The 19,750-nt window shown below is 37.5% G+C and overlaps 1 protein-coding gene across 1 annotated transcript in view; it reads right to left on the bottom strand.

Annotated features, from left to right (window-relative positions):
• The window catches only part of wnt6 (Wnt family member 6), a 31,454-nt gene extending 14,989 nt beyond the window's left edge, over nt 1-16,465 (bottom strand). Inside the window, exons 1-2 of the mRNA XM_005801243.2 lie at nt 15,692-16,465; nt 331-551 (exon numbers count right to left, since the gene is read on the bottom strand). Coding sequence (XP_005801300.1) covers nt 331-551; nt 15,692-15,771 — 301 coding nt within the window. The 5' untranslated portion in view covers nt 15,772-16,465. The remainder of the gene's footprint in view (nt 1-330; nt 552-15,691) is intronic.
• Between the last annotated feature and the right edge of the window lie 3,285 nt (nt 16,466-19,750).

Here is a 19,750-nt window from a genome sequence, read left to right as displayed (position 1 = left end):
TTTCAGAAGTGGGATACATAACATTCAACAATTTTTATCTTCCTGGGACGAAGACAAAAGATTTGCAAGGGACGTCTAAATACATATTCCATATTTTGTTTACCATAAGATTAATAGAAATGTAGTGGAAGGTGCCCAAAACGTTTTCAAACAGCAGTGGTTTAGCCTGAAGTGTAAAAATAAAATCACTTCTTTATAAAACTGCAAGCAAAACTAATGGACTGCTAATTGGTGTAAACATTTCACAGATACTGTTGAACCCATCTAACAAAATGAAACCCAAAACTGTTTTCATCATGTAATCAAATGAGACACTCCCTCTTCACTCACCTTGCTGTAGTACTTTGCCAAAGTATTTGTTGTGGCTTGTGCAATTCCACCTGCGGTACCTGAACTGGTATTGGCACTCTCTGACACCCAGCCTCGCTCCTTTGGCCACCTCGCTGACGATTTCTGGTTGAGTCTGGCACAACTCAGCCTGCTTCCCTGCCAGGCGCTTCGCCTTCCTGCATATGCTGTTGGGGTCCATGACCAAGGGGCTTCCCACTGCCCTGCAAAAGTTGAAACCATGTTAGAAAAAAACGTGGATCTCTAAGCAAGATATACAACAACATTCTCATCGTTCTTTTAGATAGGAATCAATCAGTAGCCACCACAAACCAACACTAATTAAGTTTTCTTTTCTTGCTCCAGAGCCTGTCAGCTCCATGCACCGCATCTTGGCTGTGGCTACAATGGACCTCTTGAACGAGAACGTGGGAGACAACAGCACACAGTTTCCCAGAAGCATCTCTGCTTTGATATCAGATAATATTTTTGCTGTTTGATTGCATGTGGAAGAACTGTGTGGTCCTTAGAAAGTTGCAAGTCACATAGTTGGACACATCTCAACAGAAGGGCCATATTAATGCTGCTTAAGTGGATTCTGGTAAACCAGAAGGCAGGCATTTTAGATTTCCAGACGATAGAGAATTTTCAGTCATTGTTCTGGCAGTTAGGAGCTCTACCACTTAAACCACACATATCCACTAACTCACTCCCCTTTTAAAACGTTCATAGCTCAGGCCTTCTCAATCAAAAGTGTACATACTTTATCATGGATACGAAAAAAATTATCTTGTGAAGCAAAAATAAATAGAGTTGACTTCATGTAGAGTAAATATTTGAAATGTTAACACATATATAGATTCATCATTGTATAAATACCACTCCAGACCTCCTAGAAAGCTATGACAGATGAGTGTATATAATATAGATAAATAGTTTATCCTAACTCTTAATGGGGAAAAGAGGCTTGGATTAAATATTTCAAAATACTGCCAGGATCTGGGGCATCGTTTTTGGCATAAAAAAGGAGAATCCTGATTGCTTAGTGCAGGTAAAACAACTTTTCTCACAGCATCTCATTTTACTTCATTTCACACAATTTTAATTATTTCACCTGAGTAAGCATCATCAAAACCTTCATCACTAGAAACCAGCAGGGAAAGAGAAAGTGAGGGTAAAAAAAATAGCTCTACCTCACAGTTTTTCATTCAGCCTTGTTCTTGTTAATCGCACCTCCTGATATCATTCATCTGCCTTGAGAGTTTGTTTTAAGAAGCAGAGCAAACACTCTCGCCAGTCCTCTCCCCTGGCGGTCTCATGCTTGGCGAGACGGGTGTACACGCAGACACACACATGCACACGCATGCACGTTTCCAACAAATAATACGACAAGCTGACATGTCAGGGGGATGACAGAATGAAAACACCTTCCGTAGAAAAGCTTGGGCTAGCCTTGTTTTCATGCAGTCATGTTGAGAAAAAAGCATGCATGGAGATCAACTAATCAAATACACTCCCTTGCAGGAATATTCTTACCTCTTGAGATTGTTCACATCTTGTCACATAATAATATTAGCTCCAGTGGATTTTATTTGAATGTTATGTAATAGAACGACACAAAGTAGCACCTTATTGGATGTTGGAAGGAAAGTTATCAATATCCTCAACACACAGTGGAAAAAATGGTGGTGGTTGTGCTATTTTTTTACAGATGGAGCTAAATATCGGGCAATCCATTAAGAAAAACCCGCTAGAGGCTGCATAACACTTCAGAGTGAGGAGATAGTTCACCTTCAAGCCCCAATTAAACAGCCAGAGCTACAATGGAATGGTATAAAACAAAACATATTCATCTGCTACAATGACTCAGGCAAATCTCAAACCTCTATCAAATTGGGATTCTATGGATAGCTTGAAAATGAACACTCTCGTGCACTCATGTATCCAATTTGTCTGAACCTCAGTTCTTTTGCAAAAAGGATGCACAAAAATTCAGTCTATCAGTGCACAAAGGTGAAACAAACAAAAACCCAATGAACCTGCAGCTTTACTAACAGGAAAAGTTAGTAAAGCTGCAATATAACTATATTGCAATACAAGGTTTTTATTTATAAAACTTAAAGTTACCACTTTATGTGCTATATCAATCTATTATTCCATCCATCCATTATCTAAACAAGCTTAGATTTGCAACAGAAAAAGAAAAAGAAGGGAATACGTTTGCAAGACACTGCACAGTAAAAACACTGTGATGAATAAAGTAAAAATTACTAATAGCAGATGGCGAGTAATTCTTATAGTTCAAACATGTCCTGTGAAACATGGACTTTAGAGTAAAAATAATCAGCTAAACACATACTGTCTACACAGACAAGCTGCACACACCAGGAACACCCACCATTTCAATCCTCCTGGGTTTATTGAGTGTGTTGACAATATTTCTATTCAAACAGAACAATAGCGTTAAGCTCATACAGGCAATTAAGTCACACAGACAGTCAGTGGGTGTTAATTAGCAGGTAGACCCACAATATTTAGCAACACACACTCCCTCTATAACCACTTATTACTTAACAACTGTTCTGAGCCTGTGTGCGTGCGTGTGCGGGGGTGGGGCATGTGTGTGAGACAGAGAGAGAGAAATAATAAGGAACAAACTCAGACAAAGGTAAAATTAATGTCAAGTGATTTTCCAGTAACGTGTTTTATTTGCCTTGTTTCTTTTAAGCTTGTGTTTATTTTCTGGAGCAATGATTAAAGGCCAACTGTAGAACATCAACATTTTACAATGGGAGGTGTATAGCTGTGAAAGTAGAAAAATTGCTGTGAAGTTTTCTATTTTTATTCCTCAAACAGCTCTGCTCTAAAACTGGAGTGACATGTGATTTCTCACTGTAAGTGCCTTTCACACTTCACCTCACATCAAAAAGTGTTTTTCACATTTCATAACACATCATGTGATCAGGTAAAGTTAAATGCTAAACTAATCCTGATGGCTATCTTTAGTTAAAAATATGTGATGAATTTAACAAAGAGTAAGTCCAGCATGTGGGAAACTCAGGATAATCCAAACAACCAAGGTACCACTTTCTTCTAAATAGAAACCAGACAAAACAAGCACTCCAAATGAGAGTTTAAGTTTGGCCAAAACAGTGTACTTATTGTTTTTGGTGGGTTGTTGCTCAAAGAGCAGTTTGTTCAGTTAGCAATACATTTAAACCCATCAGAACTCAAGAGTCCAAAATGGAAACTGCAGAAGATGAGATGATGTTTTAACATACAGCAAACAATGAGATGTCTTGTCATGTTGTTTTAGTAATTCAGATGAGAAACATGACCAGGCATGTGACCAGTGATAAAAGTGTTCAAACTTTATATTACCTTAAATAATATCTATATTATGGTGGTGCAGTTGGTCGTTCTGTTGCCTTGCAGCAGAAGGTCTAGGTTCAAATCTTTCTGCAAAGAACTTGCATGTTCTGCCTGTATGTTCTCTTCGGATATTCTGACCTCCACAGTCCAACAACATGACTATTAGGTTAGTTGTTCTCTCCATATTGCCCTTAGGTGTGTTCATGCATGGTTGTTAGGCCTGTGAAGTACTGGCGATTTGTCCAGAGTGCCCATCTGCTCGATAACCCCCCAAGAAAAACACCAGTTCCCCCACTACCCTAGCAAGACAAGCGGGTACAGACAATGGATGGATTAGATGTCAATTCAAGCTGTCATCTGTGAGATGCAACATCTGTTCAAAACAGTGACATTGACTTCAGTAAATAAATAAATACCCCAGGTAAACAAACTGAATATCGTATTGCCATGCAAAGTGTGCATTTATGACAATTGGAAATAACAACCCACAATTATTCTAAACAGTTATTTGCAATAATATTAATGTGATCACTGTGATGATAATGACATATACCACAGTCTTATTCTGTAAACTAAACACTCCGTATCAGCATCTTTTTCAAAGCATGAAACGATATTGTCACATATACAAAGGTGATCATGTGGTTAGTGAAACAGAATAATGACAGCAGTTACATTCAAAGCGAGGCAGCAAAAAAGTGAAAATGGCACATTTGGACGTGCATGTGGAATTAACAGTTTATGCATGTTTAATTTCAGATTTTCCAATAACCACAGTGGGACAGACTGAGAGCGGATGTAGCCCCAGGGCCATAAAATTCCCCCGTCTTCATTAGGATAAAGGTTTCTGCCACATTTCCGCTGGATACTGGGTGTGCATACCACACACATTGGACTTTCTTAGAAGTTTGGGTGCATGATGAGAGTTGAAGAGCTGGATTGCTGTGGTGAACTCAGGTGGAAAAGTACACCACTGGAAAAAAAGACCAAAAAGAGGGTGATTGGATAGGATGATGGGATCAACTTCCTGTAAATTCTCAAGCCTTTTGTGCCCTTGTTTGGAGAGAAAAACATTCAAGTGTTCCACCTTAAAAGGTATAGTGCGGAGATACAGTATTTAAGGCTGCAACAAGCAGACATTGTGATTGAAAAGAAGAGCAGTTTAAAAAAAATTATCTGAAATCCCAGTAAGCAAAAATGTATATATATGTATATGTCACTACTTTAGCTACTCAATTGTTCTGTGACTGTTTTAAAATGTAAAAATTAGAAAACTGTTGAGTTCAGCCGACCAGAGTAATATGTTCATTTTCTGCTTGGCAGTAATCTGATCCTCTTGCATACTCTCTCTGTCATTTGGGATACAGCTACTGAGCAGATAATCAAAGGAGGATGTTCTGTGGTTGATAATATCATTGGTTTGAGGAAACAGTGTCTCGCATGAACAGTTTTTGTGATGATAAAGACTCAGTAGAGGAACTCCATAGCAGTAAGAGATAAAACAAGTTGGAGAATCAAACAGACTCAAACCACTGATAGCATTTTGTAGTCATCTAGAACATGTTCACAGACTGTCCATTCAAGATCTAAAGCTTTCATTGCCTACATCAGACTAAGGTGCTTTGCATTGGGCTGTAATTATTTGCATACCATGGAAGATATCTTAAATTAATTAACACATCATATAGGCTTAGGACAACATCTATACGTTTAACCTTTCAATAATGATTTGTAAAATTGGAAAAGTAAATGAGGTTTTAAATACAGATACAGATTAAGAAATGGATACCCTATTAATAATTTTCAGGCTCCAGTTAGGGGTCACAAAGAGATTAAACCATGGCATTCGCCTTATCTTGGGTTTCATTAAAGATATCAGGGCACTGTAGTCATTGAGCTGTACTGTATGAGGTCCTTCTTTTTTCATGCACAAATGAATGAGTTTCATCCCTCTTAATCCCTCAGATATGCCAGAGATGAAGATAGTCATGACAAATGTGTGTCTTAACCACCAGAATGAACAGAGGAGATGGTCAGAGGAAAACAAAGAGCCTTAAGATGGAAAATTAACTTCATGTTTATGTACAAATATATAAAATAAAATCATGGTGCGGTGCACGAGATACTATGCAATTCTAACATATTAAGAGAGTATTGCCAAGTTGCTACTGACAGACACCAGCTGGTGTAAATTGTGCCTATAAAAGGACATGTTTTGGAAATGTACATAGCTTTCAAGCCTATGATAGGATAAAGTTGAGAAAAAATTACCTTAGCAACTACCTTCCTGTTCATCTTAACAAGTACATTAAATGTTGGATTGCATTGTATAATCCATAATACCATCTTCATAGCTTTGGCATGATAATCAAAAACCTCAGCTTGGTAGTGAAACATGGAAGAATGTGGTCTTGTATAAAAAATAATAATATTCATAAACAACGTCTGGAAAAAGCTTCCCATGTTGAAAGAAGTCATAATTCAATCTAAGTTGTTCCTAACCTGCCTCAAACCCCCAAAATTGAAACACCTTTTTATTCTATTTTAAAATAAAGATTTGAAGATAAAATAAAGATTTTAAAAAATTCTAAGACTTAGTAATGTTTTAAAGCATTTCTGTTATCGGTAGCAATTATTCAGCTCAGTTTGACTTATTTTAGTGTTTTAAATTTTTTAGCTGTTTCAAATCTGATGGCAACTTCAACCTCAGTAGCAATCCGCTGTATCTACTTTTTCACTCTATCAACAACGATTTTACCCGCGGATCAATCAAGTGCTGCCTCAAAATAAAATAAAGTGGTATGTGCTCCATTAATTGTTTGTTGAATAAGGTAATGAGAAAGCCTACACCTGAAAAATATGGTCTTATTTCAATATGTGAATAATATATGCAGTTATTAGATAATATGAAGCAACAAATATGGATTGCATGAAAGTCTTTTTCTGGTTAATTGTTATTTTCACATAAAGTGAAAGTGTCCCTTGGAAATTTGGAATACATTTTGTGTCTTCACGAATCATTTGAAGTTCTCCAGCCTAAAACAAAGTCCCTATCAGACATGTTTTACTGTATAGTTAAAGATAACCAGGGATGAGAATAATGAAATTGGTTGTAGAAAACAAAGTTTCAACACTTACAATTTTTAAAGCCCCCACAGAGAATAACAATTTAGTGTAACATGCAGGAGAGCAGCAAGACAAAGGCAATTTCTCATGAGAAAAACATTTGTTCTGCTTTAACAACAGTGGCACACCCACTGCATGAGCTGCCAAAAGACACACATCAAACTTGGAGTATGGACATTTTCAGACAAACACAAGAGGTTAAAAAGTTGCATGGATGAGCTCAAAACTACTGAGAGATTACAGAAGGAAAGCATGTAAAGTGACATGAAAGGTGATGCTTTTAGAGGAGTAGCCTTCAACTACTTATAAAACCACAGCAACACCGAAATAAATGTAGCCTATAGCAACTGGATGGGGGACACAACACTATCATTTTCCAATTAACAAGCACATGTGACATCACCTCGTGCCTATGGACAAGCTGTGATATGCCTAGGCCTGAAAAGGAAGATGCTGCCTCCTTATTCAGTTGCCAGGGATGCCAGACAGTACTCAAAGTGACAAGCATCTCTGAGTAATTGTTAGATTTCTTACTACAAAATGTCTAGAAAGACAAACTTCATGCTAATGGTCAAACCTCTTTCTTCCCAAAAAGAAAATACTAAAAATCTTGGTATTTATTGAGTGATCCAGGTTAAAAGTCACAGATTCTTTAGGTCATCATTAACTAACAATCTGAGCTGAGTTGCACTCCCTCCAAGTTTGCATTTTTGCCAAATTATACCCCTATTTTCTGTCTATTTGTTTTCATTTCCTCCCAATCTATTACATTTGAAGTTGAACTATGTAGTTAACCATTATATCTCATTTTATTATTTTTATTGTTTTAATTAGTTCTGAAGATTGTGACATTTTCTGAATTCAGAATTTTATTTCACACCTTGTTGTTGGTGGCTTGGATTCCTGTTTGAGGGGTTATGAACAATGAGCCAAAATAAAATGAACAACTAGAAGATATTATTTACTCACATTAGCACACCTAACTTACAGTTTACTTTGAGCAGATTATATAAAAAGTTGGTTTAATTTTGTAGCTGCATAAGTACAAGGTGAATAACATAGCAAATGTATGAAATGAAAAAGGAACAAAATAATTGAATGATTTCAAAGCAGAAGCTTTGAGAATAGTTAATACTAAATACTGTACTAAAAAGGATAGAAGATTATCTCATGTTATACCATCTAATTTCTTATTTTTTTGTTCTGTCACAGTCAGTGGGAGTAGTTGTCTTGTAATCCAAAAGTAGAGTTTAATTCCATCTCCCATCTGTTATAAGTTGATGTTCAGCTGATCAAGGCACTTAATTGCTATTGGCTGCCGATCTGGGTATCGTTGAGGGAATGACAGTCTTTATAGTTGTTTCTTGTTCTTCACCATGAAATGCCAAAATCCTTAAACTCTCTACCTGAACTTAGCAAAAACTTAGTAGCACCAATTTATTGACAATAAAGTTCAAATTTGGAAAAAAAAAAAGGATGCTGAGAAAGTTTTAGCACCAAAATAGGTTCAGTGAAAAATACTTTAGGACTAAGCATCTTATAAATTGTCTTTTGTCGCAGGTGTGTTGGAACAGCTGGAGCACAAGCTAATGGATAATCTTTGTAGCTGGTTAATGGGGCCTGACTATCTGCTGACATGGTTTCAACATTGCGGAACTGTGCTTCAAATTCAGATGGTCTTCTTTCCAAAACTGCAAACTTTTTATTGCATGTACCACCATCGCTAAAGCAGGATAAACAAAACATATGACGCACCAAGCATGTAAAAACAAGAAGGCTAAGGTACATGCTAAAGCGTGCAGGCCCAAGCTGGACAGATAAAAGAGTACAAATTGTGAGGCACTGAAATATCTAATGAAGTTTTGAGGAAATAAAATAGTATTACAAAGTGTTAAGCATATACTATTTTGCACTGGAGGTAGATTTTGTTAGCAAGAATAATTTTAAATTTGTTAGCCAAAGTAAATAAGCAAGTGGAAGTAAGACCAGAACCTCAAATTACCTAATTTAACCAAAATTGCAAGATTAAACCACTGAAACCAATGTTTGAGGGCTAAACTTCAGCTTTCCAATTATAAGTGATGGCGAAAAAAAAAGAAAAATTCTTTAAAGCATGGTCCAAACATGCAGACCCATGCCATCTAACAAGAACACAAACAGGCACACACACACACACACACACACACACACACACACACACACACACACACACACACACACACACACAATTTACCGTCAGTCTTTGGGATACCCACTGCCAAACCCGCACCGTCATTTAATCTTTATCTCTACTCATCTCACCGGTCCTGATTACACATTTAGCTTTTCAGAGAAGCACTGAAGTGGACAAGATAAGATCTGTTACAATGAAGCCCTCTTCAAGTGAGGATGGGGGTTCTGACTGTACAGTCTGTTACTGTATCTCAATGAGTTTGTATGTGCAAGCATGTTCCCATAACTACATGACTGAATGAATGCATACTAAACACATTAACTGAGATCTACTGCTTGGAAATGCAAGCTGAAACAAACCCACAAAACAAACAAACAAAAAATTACAAAGGACAAAGTTTAAAAAGCCTATTTCATTTCTTCAAAACTTGTTTTTATGTTTTGTGTCAAATAAGATCTGTATTCATGTCCATGACCGAATTGAAATATATGATAAAGGGTGAAAGACAGAAGTGAACACAATAAAGTTGAAATACAACCAGACTGAGGCTGCAGTCAAACTCTCTTGTTCATTTGGCTCATGCACAAAGAAAAACACAATCACCACTGTAGCTACTTGTCAAATCAAAACATTTGATTTATGAGACAAATTATGAGACATTTTTGTTCGAGCTGCGTCTTTAAAATGATGTTCAAAATAGCAGGCATACAAAATAAAATTCACATTAAAAAAATACAACAATAATTTATGCATTTAAAAGAATTTACGTGAAATAATAATAATAAAAACCCATTATAAACACCCTTCAAGGCATTAAGGCATGGTCAGTTTGGTGCTAACACAAAGGCAACATTCAGGCTTCGGTGGATGGATTACTTTGGGTGAGACTGGAAGGCAGAGGAACCTTCTCTGTTTCCCACCAGCTTCTGCTGGAGGAACATTTGTAAAACCATTATTGATTTAACATTACCTGGGTCATCTACAGATGTTCTGACAGAGGACACATGAAAAGTAAAAGAAAGCAATTTCCTGCCTGATAAACTTCATGCTCACAAACAAGTTTCACTGTTTTGGATGACTGCTCTCTGCTTAAGTTATCTGTAGCAACCATGGCATAAAATACACTGTGTCCATTTTCCTTGAGGTTATGGGCTTTACTTTTCCTTAAACTCCTTCTAATGTTCACTCACATTTTTGCATTATGACAAATTGAGGAAATGTGCCCTCTTTATCATTTATATCCACTTGACAAGTTCCCATTGAAAGATGAAAATTATTTCTTTAAAAAAATGTTTCATTTTTGATAATCATGATTTTATGTAAATACTTTAAACAAACATACATACATGCATTGTCTATGAGCACCTGTGTCATTGTGGCATGTTCCTGGCAATCTGACCAACAATGCAGACCCATCACAGACACGCAAATAACACAGTTGGCCCTGCTAAGGACTGAAGTCAAAACTAGTATAGGAGAGCAAAGACATTCCTCACTCCTCTGAGCTGTGCTCTCTGCTCTCAGGCCAAATGATTAGAGAGCTTTAATCAGGAGAGGCTCTGAAAGGACAGCTATCTCCAAGCATTTCATATCTCTCACTCTGCGTCTCTCATTCCAGTTCTCTCTTCCCTCAGCGACAGCCTATCCGTGTGATAGGCATTTTCCTTCAGAAGACATACAGAGATAGAGACATTGAAGGGGAATGAGCATGAGACAGAGAAGGAGCGATGTATGATGGTATGTCCAGCTTCTTTCAACAGAGCCAATCATTGTCCTGGCAGACCGGCGAGCGACCCACAGGTGTGGTTTAACCCCGGGCTGCATCACAGTCGGTCACTGTGTGCGCGCATCTGTATGTGTGTGTGTGTATCTGAATGTGTCGGTAAGTGTGTGAGGGAGCCAGCGAACAAGAGGGTGAGTGAAAGAAGATGACAATTTATGTCAGTGAGGATAAAAGAAAAGTAGCTGATTCCAGAGTGCTGATTCCCTTAATCCACTTCTGCTTTAATTCAAATAAATCTCTAGAATGCATGGCCAATTGAATATTGACATGAACTCTTAAGAAGTTGAATACATTTTGACAGACAATATGCCCATTAGTCTTCCTTTTTCAAATTTCCAATAAACTGTGGAACATGATAGAATTTTGCAAGGTGTACCCTGAATGAAAGACATGATTTGAAAACTTAATAAAAGGCTGTTTAGTGGTCTGGTTCACTTGTATTTTCAGAATCTGGAAAAGTCTTATTACCATTCCCTTAAGGTATTTTGTGGGGACCTATGTGGCAATGTGAGGTACCTTAGTTGCTTTTAGGGTCATCTGTTCCTTTTAAATCAAACCAAGTACTGTGTCTTCATTATCAGCACAAATATGAGCTTGTGCCCCATGTCGCTGATAATATTTGTGGTGTTCATGGGCAGGATCTCAAGACACACTCCCAGAGAGGAGAGTGTCTGGTTGGGGAACCTAAGGGCCTCTAAAAAGATCCAAGATATTAGTAGCTGAAATGAGCTTCCACTGTACTGAGGCTGTCCTCAACCTTAGAAATAGAGTAAAGGGACGTTGTGGGGCATAGCGGGTATAGTGGGCACCTCATACGCGCAGACTATAGACGTTGTCGATGTTGTCCCGAGTTTGACTCCCGCATCTCTTCCCTCCTCTCTACCTCATTTCCTGTCTACTTCCTGTCAGAAAATGGAAAAAAGGCCACTAGCACCAGCCAAAAACAGATTTTAAAATAAGAAATAGTGTACAGAGCATGGGCATTGAAGGTAGATTTAGGTGGTCCTCACTTCTAAAGTAGTTGTTTGTTGTAGTTCAGTCATTTGACCAGGATGTCTCTAGGACGCCCCCTACCTTTGGGAGATTTTTGAGCATGTCCCTCCTTAAGGAGACTTTGTGTCTTAGTGTCCATCCTCCAAGAAGAAATCAAAAAATGGATGGATGGTTTGCTAAGATGTTTAAAGTATATAACATATTTAAAAAAGTTTTAAAATATTCCAAATTATTCACATGAACAGTGAATTAGGAACATTTACATGGGATGGTATAAACACTGAGACAATTTCATCCCTCTTTTAATCAAAGATTGTACGCTGTATTTTAAAAGTAATTTGTTTACACACAGTATTTATATATTCTTTTACTTTACAAAATGGAACAACTTCGCAAGGATAAGATTTTTGTTCCTGAAGACCTTTTAATACTTTGTGAAGAGGGCACTTATTTTATCAAAGGAAACATAAGAGAGTCTCCCTTTGGCAATGGACTGTACAGACTAAAATACTTCTGCTGACAAGATGTTATTTTACACTAAATGACTCATTGAATCACTTTTGATTCCTTAAACGCCCACGTGCGATGGTTTCTGAAAAAACCACATCAACATGTTGGCTACGCCAGAATTTATCAGGCTTTAAATTGTGAAAGATAGCCTCAGGAAACATAAGACATCAAGCTCTAACTCCACTGAAAATTTTAGTGATGATAGAAAAGACTTCAGTCATACTTTCAACAGCTTGGCAGTAAAATTATGCTATTTTATTACAATGCAGGTCTGAAAGTAAACTGAACTCTAATAAATTTAAACTAGCCTGGTTTCAGAATTGATGATATTGGGCATCATTTGTAATGCAACAGAAAGTGCGGGAGTGACCGCAGTTTTTCCAGCTCTCTGGTGCACAGAGTAACAAAACATTCCCCCTCCACCACCTGTTGCTGCACTGTGCCTTTGAGCAGGCTGAAAGAAGCGTCCTATGTTTCTTCTTTGCTTGCAAGAAAATGAAAAATGATGTACATTTGTGTGTTTGTAAGATTTTAATATTTTGAAAAAGATTAAGACAGTCCTGGTGTGTAAATTAAAGCTGTGCTACCCATCACTGTCCACACATGAAAAGGAGCTGATTTTGAAATGTGGTTGGCAAGCCATGAGCTGCATCACTGTAAAGCAAATGACTGCAGGCTTTACCTGAGCAGAAAGGCTGACTAATAAACCAACTAACATCAGCCTGTTAGAACAAACCCTTAAAAACCACTATTAAGTTAAGGGATTTTTATTCTGTATCAATGTGTTTAAATCTACTCATCAGAATAGCAATAATAACATGTTACAAAAATCTCAGTCTTAAATAAAGCAATGCTTTACATTTTTTATTTTTTTATTTTTATAAATACTGAAATACAATAATGCATTCTTGGAATACTTATTTTATTAAAATAACCCGAGTACATGTCAATTGAAGGTAGTTCTCACTTAAGTGTGTGATTGTTTTAGTTCTAAATGCCAACTAAGATGATGTAGTCAGTTCTCCTAAAAGCAACCTTCTCAGTAGAAAATATGATTTTTAAATAAAACTTAAAGTTTGTATTTATTCCCCCCATCCAGTATGATTTTCACAGTAATGTTCTGCATTTCTGAGGGAGAGGTTGTTTTTGTCTCCTGCACATTTTTTTAGAATTACCGGGGGGCAGAACTTGTCAGCCATTAGGCTTGTCTGAAATCTAATGTTTTCAAAATCTCAAGCAAGATGTTTTTACTGCATTACTCAAAGCAATAACCTATTAGTGCCTAAGTCTTAGTGCAATGTCTAATAAGAACCAAACAAAACTCTTTTAGATACCAAAGGTTAAACTGAAACAAACAAAAAGATAAAGTTGTAGGTAATAAAGCGCTGATTAGCTCCTTCTTCATTCATTAAAATATTTCCTTATCAAGTAAATAAAACAAAGGAGGTTTTGCAAAATTCAAGAGGCTCATGTATAATGCTGCACCCTTGTGGGCAAATATTGCTGTTAGGTGTATTCCACGCTCCAAACATTCAAACGTTTTTATTGGAGCGCAGTTTTAATATTTTGTTCAATGATACCTCTGATCTCGAACTCCTGTTCATTTTCAGTTACCTACATTCACTCTATCATCTTAAGTACGAGACACTAAATTTCTAAGTTGAGCAGTCAACAAGCAAATGCACTTACAGAGCCCCCATGACACTACATCCCACACTGACCTTGACTGAGCTATGAATGAACAGTGGGAGGATTCAATAGAACAAAACCACAAAGCTTCACTATCAAACACTGCAAAAGTTTGTCTGCATGTCTGCAGGAGCTATGACTTGCAGACATGCACAGAAACTTCTTTTTTTTCCCCCAACAGCACCACACATACAAAAAACTAACAGTATTAGAAAACATGTTATCGGTAGATCTGCTGGGCTTTATGCCCGTCTGTCTGTTCGACTGTCACCCATCCTGCTGAGCTGAGCCTGTATGGATTGTTTTATGATGACATATCCACTGTGCCTAGAGGGCCACCTGACATTCCTTAACCTGAACTCCCATCACAGACACACACATCATCCGCGACACCTCAACCAACCTCACAGCTCTCTCTCACTGCAGGCAACAAAGAGCACACACAACTTTTTACCTCCCTGTTTTGTTCCTTTTACACTCTATCATATGGGATGCACCAATCAATTAACTGATTGGAGTTTAACAAAAATCAGATGAAGATAACCGAAACACACATTGATGGACAAACTGGGTAATCTGCAAAACTACTACCTCTACCAAAGAATCTTCTACCCAATTGTTTCTCTTGCATGTGTTGTAATCCTGACATATACAAAATAGAAATAGTACATTCAGCCAGTCAGACCAGGATGAAATTGGTCATGGTCATTTTTCTTTAGTCAAAAAATAAAATAAAATATTACTCATCAGTTTACAAACAATGCATATTCTGAAGTAATTAAAATACATTGGACAACATTGTTGAAAATTGTATTGAAACTATGATATCAATTTTCAGATAAGAAATAGACTAATTAATGCAATAATATCCCAGAGCTTAGAAACATTTTCCTCAGAGGCTCTAATTCATAATCAAAACATCATGTAAAGACATCTCACCCCTCCTTCCTAACTCTTTAAATACATCAAAATCAAGAACTGCCATCATTCTTGGTCAGTAAATGCATCAACCTGCACAATTTAATTTAATTCCCTTTATTAATTTATAAATAGGGCTAATCTTCCAAATTTACACCACATTTAAATGACTGGTAGTAGGTTTTTGTCTTTCTTTCATGGGGAATAATTAATTGGAAAATAGCATTAGCAGGTAAAATCATATCCAGCAGCTCAGACTTTAAAGAAACCCACATATCAGTACTAGTTGGCCAGGAAAATAATGATCAGTTCAATATTTACCTGCCACAAAAGTCTTGTGTCAATTATTCAGTTGTTATTATAATTAAGGCTATCAATAATTCAATTATTATTTATCAGATGGAAAATAAGCATATTTTCCAGAAAAAAAAAACGGATTCTAAGGAACATAAATCCATAACATCCTTCTACTTCACTGTGGTGAACTGTTAAATGTAAACGTGTAACTAAAATATAATGAAGATAGATAGATAGATAGATAGATAGATAGATAGATAGATAGATAGATAGATAGATAGATAGATAGATAGATAGATAGATAGATAGATAGATAGATAGATAGATAGATAGATAGATAGATAGATAGATAGATAGATAGATAGATAGATAGATAGATAGATAGATAGATAGATAGATAGATAGATAGATAGATAGATAGATAGATAGATAGATAGATAGATAGATAGATAGATCCTCAGACTGAAATGAAACTGGGACAGGACACCCACGTGTTAACTTACCACCACAGCCCGATGATGTTGACCGGACAGAGCAAAATAAAGAACAGGGCCAGCTGGATCCGTGAGAGACGAGCCGTCATGTTGATCGCTGCAACTCCACACGGAGATTTTTTTTTCTCCCTCTTCAACAAACTTCAATGTATCGACCTCAGCCAACACCGAGTGGGATTGTTTCTTAAAATCATAGGAGGTCCGATTGTTTTTTTCTCTGACGGTGCGGATCAGTCAACGCTCTCTGGGAAGTGTCCGCCAAGGAGTGCGCAAAAGTCCACCTCCTCTTCAGTCGGGCGCATCTTAATGCGCAACAAAGTCGGTCAAGTGGCTAAAGAAGTGATGTCCGCTCTCAAAGGTGTGGTTAACCTCTTCATTATCGCTGTGCGGTGTCTGTCGCCGCGCACTTACATGGTTTCAAGGTGGTCTAATGAGGAACACACTCAAGACTTACTGCGCCAGGAAAATATCCAACATTAAGCTGCAGAATCTCGCTTCTCTTTCGGGGGTTCTGTCACGGTTAAACTGTTGTGAGGGCAGGAGTAGCAAAGAAGCGCAGATGAAGGTATGAAAATGCCCCTGCGCAGTCAGATGCGGAGCGCTCTCTCCGCGCTCTGAGCTGACGCGCTGATGAAAAAGTTGGTGAATAATTGGCGGCGCCCACCGGCTGCAGGTAGAGGCGACTCTCCTCCCGCTCAGCCTGTCAGCGTGTTTTCTTTGGATGAACACAGGCTGGAAAAATGAGTCTTCTTCCACCTTGGTGTGACGTCGCTCCGGGCGAGGCGAAATCCTCGCTGTAACTCAGACACGGAGAGAGAGAGGAGAGAGAGAGGGAAGTGGGGGGCGTGGGTGGGGGACTACAATTAGTTTCAGGAGGACACAGGCTGAGATCAGAGACGGTAAACTCAATAACCAGGTGCTGCCCTAAGATATATGCGAACTTTACGAGCACGCACGACGTGAATTCTCTCGCAAATGTTTATCTTCAAGACTTAAAATTTGTGGTAGCAGAGGAATCATTTTGTAGGTGTCTGAGCTTAAAGGACACAGTAACAGCAACTGAAGCAGCTAATATTTACCATTTTCTGTGGTTTTCACGTTCAATTTCATTTGAAAAAACAGGCAGTGGTCCTTATGTCATAATAAAATAACATAATTAAATTTAACTTTCTAGAACGTAGTAGTCCTTTTCACCTGTACATTTTTGCTTGTACATTGTGCGACTGTTTAGGATAAATCAGTTTCAACAACAGAGAAAAACAATATTACCTTCTAATGTTCCTTATGTTTATATAACTTATTTACTCAATGAACAAGGAGAAGTTTAATGAATCTCCTCTTTGATCATTTTGACATTACTCTGCTGTAACAGGTATCTGGCCCTTACAGGTGTCCTCTGATGTTTATGTTTTTTTTCACACTTGTTTCTGATTATCAGATACATTTTATTAGGTGACAAAGATAAACTAAGTAAATACAAAAAGTAATTTTCAAACGACAATTTTCTTTAGAAAAAAAAGCCATCCACTCTTAATGAGGAAGGAAAACCACACCCAGGTAATTGTATTTAACCTCATTTTTGATTCAAACTGACCATATGCAGGTGTATTTACTGCAAGATCTACAGGCATAAGCATGAGCTAAATTAAATAAAACCTGTCCGACAAAATGACGAAGACCAAAATATTGTTAAAAATTAGACATCATACACAGATCTAAAGAAACTTAAGAACAGAGGAGAAACAAAGTCATTGTTATCAATCAATCTGGAAATGGCTCCAACCAGTTTTTAGGTTTATGGAGACTTTACTTTGTCACGAAGCAACAGCTTGATTAGTAAAGTTCTTCTTTTTTTAATTAAATCATTTGACGACAAAAAAAAAAGCAAAATCAGAAGAAACTTGGAACAGAGTAAATACTATTTCACACACTATTTCTTTTTTTTTATTTTTTTATTTGCGCTTTGATGCCACTCAGACAACGTGTCGCCCTGAGCACTGAGCTACGTTACCCATATCAAAAACCGCCACTGGCCACCTTACAAAAAGCTATTTCACAGGACTTTTTCTTTTTTTCTTTTTTTTTACAAATTACGTGCACTATGTCATGTATTAATAACTGGTTGTACATGAGGGTATGTTAGCCTATCATTTTATCTGGCCAAGGGCAAATGCACTGAAACTCAATACCACTGTACTGTGGTTGTCCATAAAAGCCCTGTCACCAGACTTCGTTCCACAGCAATGATGCAGAGCATTCACTGGCAAACGGCCTCAGACATATACCAGTGTCTTTCAATACTGATCTTCTTTCTATTTATTGAAAAATAAGATACATATTGAACTTAAATAATCCATAGTTAGTTCACCTTTTTTGAAAGTTTAGGATTTCTTTCAGGGAAAAAACATAAAGATTTGTAGGTTTTAATGTTTGAAATGTAACAGTTTCTCATTCTGAGCATTTATGGACAACGTCTTGTCACTCTCTGTTTATAAAGTTAAACTTTAGCTCACGGCAGTTCTGTTTGTCCTTACTAATAGGCAGTTAAATCAAAACAGGTGAGCTACAATCAGCTGTTTGTTTCTTTGCTGGAAGCTGCTCAAGCAGTCACTATGCAGGCATTGTTCAAATGTGTTAGGAGAAGACTGTTTACATGTGGTATTAGTAGGGATCTTAAAATATATATTTTTGACAGGTCCATATCCTCTTGAGGCCCAGCCCATACACTTATGTCCATTATAGTGAACATTGTGTTGTAGCTTATTTTTTTTGTTCCTACTTTGAGTTACCCTTTTTAGCCCTACAGTACTCTTTAGAGGACATCCTGGGCTTTCCAGGGATGTGTCATGTGATAGGTTTGCATACTGGGAAGTCCCTTTTTTTCCTAAATCAAAATGGCCTACCTGCCATCACCACATTTTATGGAAAGAGGGTAGACGAGTCAAATATTTAACTTCTTTTGTTATTGATATTATTGTTAATTAAATATGAATAACAATATTTTGACCAGTGAAAACAGTTTAATAATTTCTGTTTAGAAATAACAGACCTTTTATGAATGTCAATTGCAGTGGACATCAGGACCATTTCAGTGTATTTAATGACTTCACATTGTTGTAGGAGAAAGAAGTGAAACAGGATTCTACACAAGACAGAGGGAGATTCAGATCTGGAGTTGTCAGATGAAGATGAGGCTAAGTATCAGTCTATGGTAGGGCATTTCATCAGATCCAGGACAATCTGATGAAGAGACAGACTCATGGTGCGTTCACACCAATCGCGTTACGCATGTCAAAAACGCATTTGATGCTTCAAGTTTGACACGTGTGTACTTTTGTTGCATTCATGCCAAAAGCGTTTTGAGCGTCAGGTTCGTCTGGTTGACATTCACAGTCTGTGTGTAATGTCATAAAAACGGTCCAAAAGGTTCAAATCGCACCATGCTAGACGCTCGGAATGCGCCTCCACATAGACTTTGAAACCAGATGTGCCTGACGTTCAAAATACGCTTGGTGTGAACGCACCATCAGAGCCAGAGAGAGAGCAGGAAAGTCACCATGCTGGGAGGGCCAGGATTAATTTGTATGTTTGTCTAGGACCAGGCATTTATGATGGGAATGTCCATTTCTTGGTTCTGGTTGACATTCGATGAAAGCTCAACATTTGGTCATAAAGATCGACGCCACCCGCCATCACTTCTGGACACGAGTTTTTGCTTTGTTTGACCATTGACTAAGCCTCCACCACTGTCACAAAGTGGTTTATCGTCAAACCACTTTGTGACAGTCAGCTAAGATGCTCCCTTCTGTTCACAGTGGCCCATCTTCTGGTAATTGGCTTTGGTATTCTTTGGTTCATCATAATGGTTTCAGTTGCTGGAAGACCCTTTGAGAAGTTTGCAGAACTTATTCCTCATCATTTTCCTGCTAATAACTGGCACTTTTGGTATTCAAGTGTGTTTTATACACACACGATGTGTGTGATTTTATACTTCTATCATGTTCAAAATAAAAAAACTAAAAAAAAACTATTAACATCAGAAGTAATTAAAACAGACTCCACTAATTT

The sequence above is a fragment of the Xiphophorus maculatus genome, chromosome 7 (genome assembly GCF_002775205.1).
Source record: "Xiphophorus maculatus strain JP 163 A chromosome 7, X_maculatus-5.0-male, whole genome shotgun sequence".
NCBI classification, from domain to species: Eukaryota; Metazoa; Chordata; class Actinopteri; order Cyprinodontiformes; family Poeciliidae; genus Xiphophorus; species Xiphophorus maculatus.
This window is presented reverse-complemented; position numbering and strand designations above follow the sequence as displayed.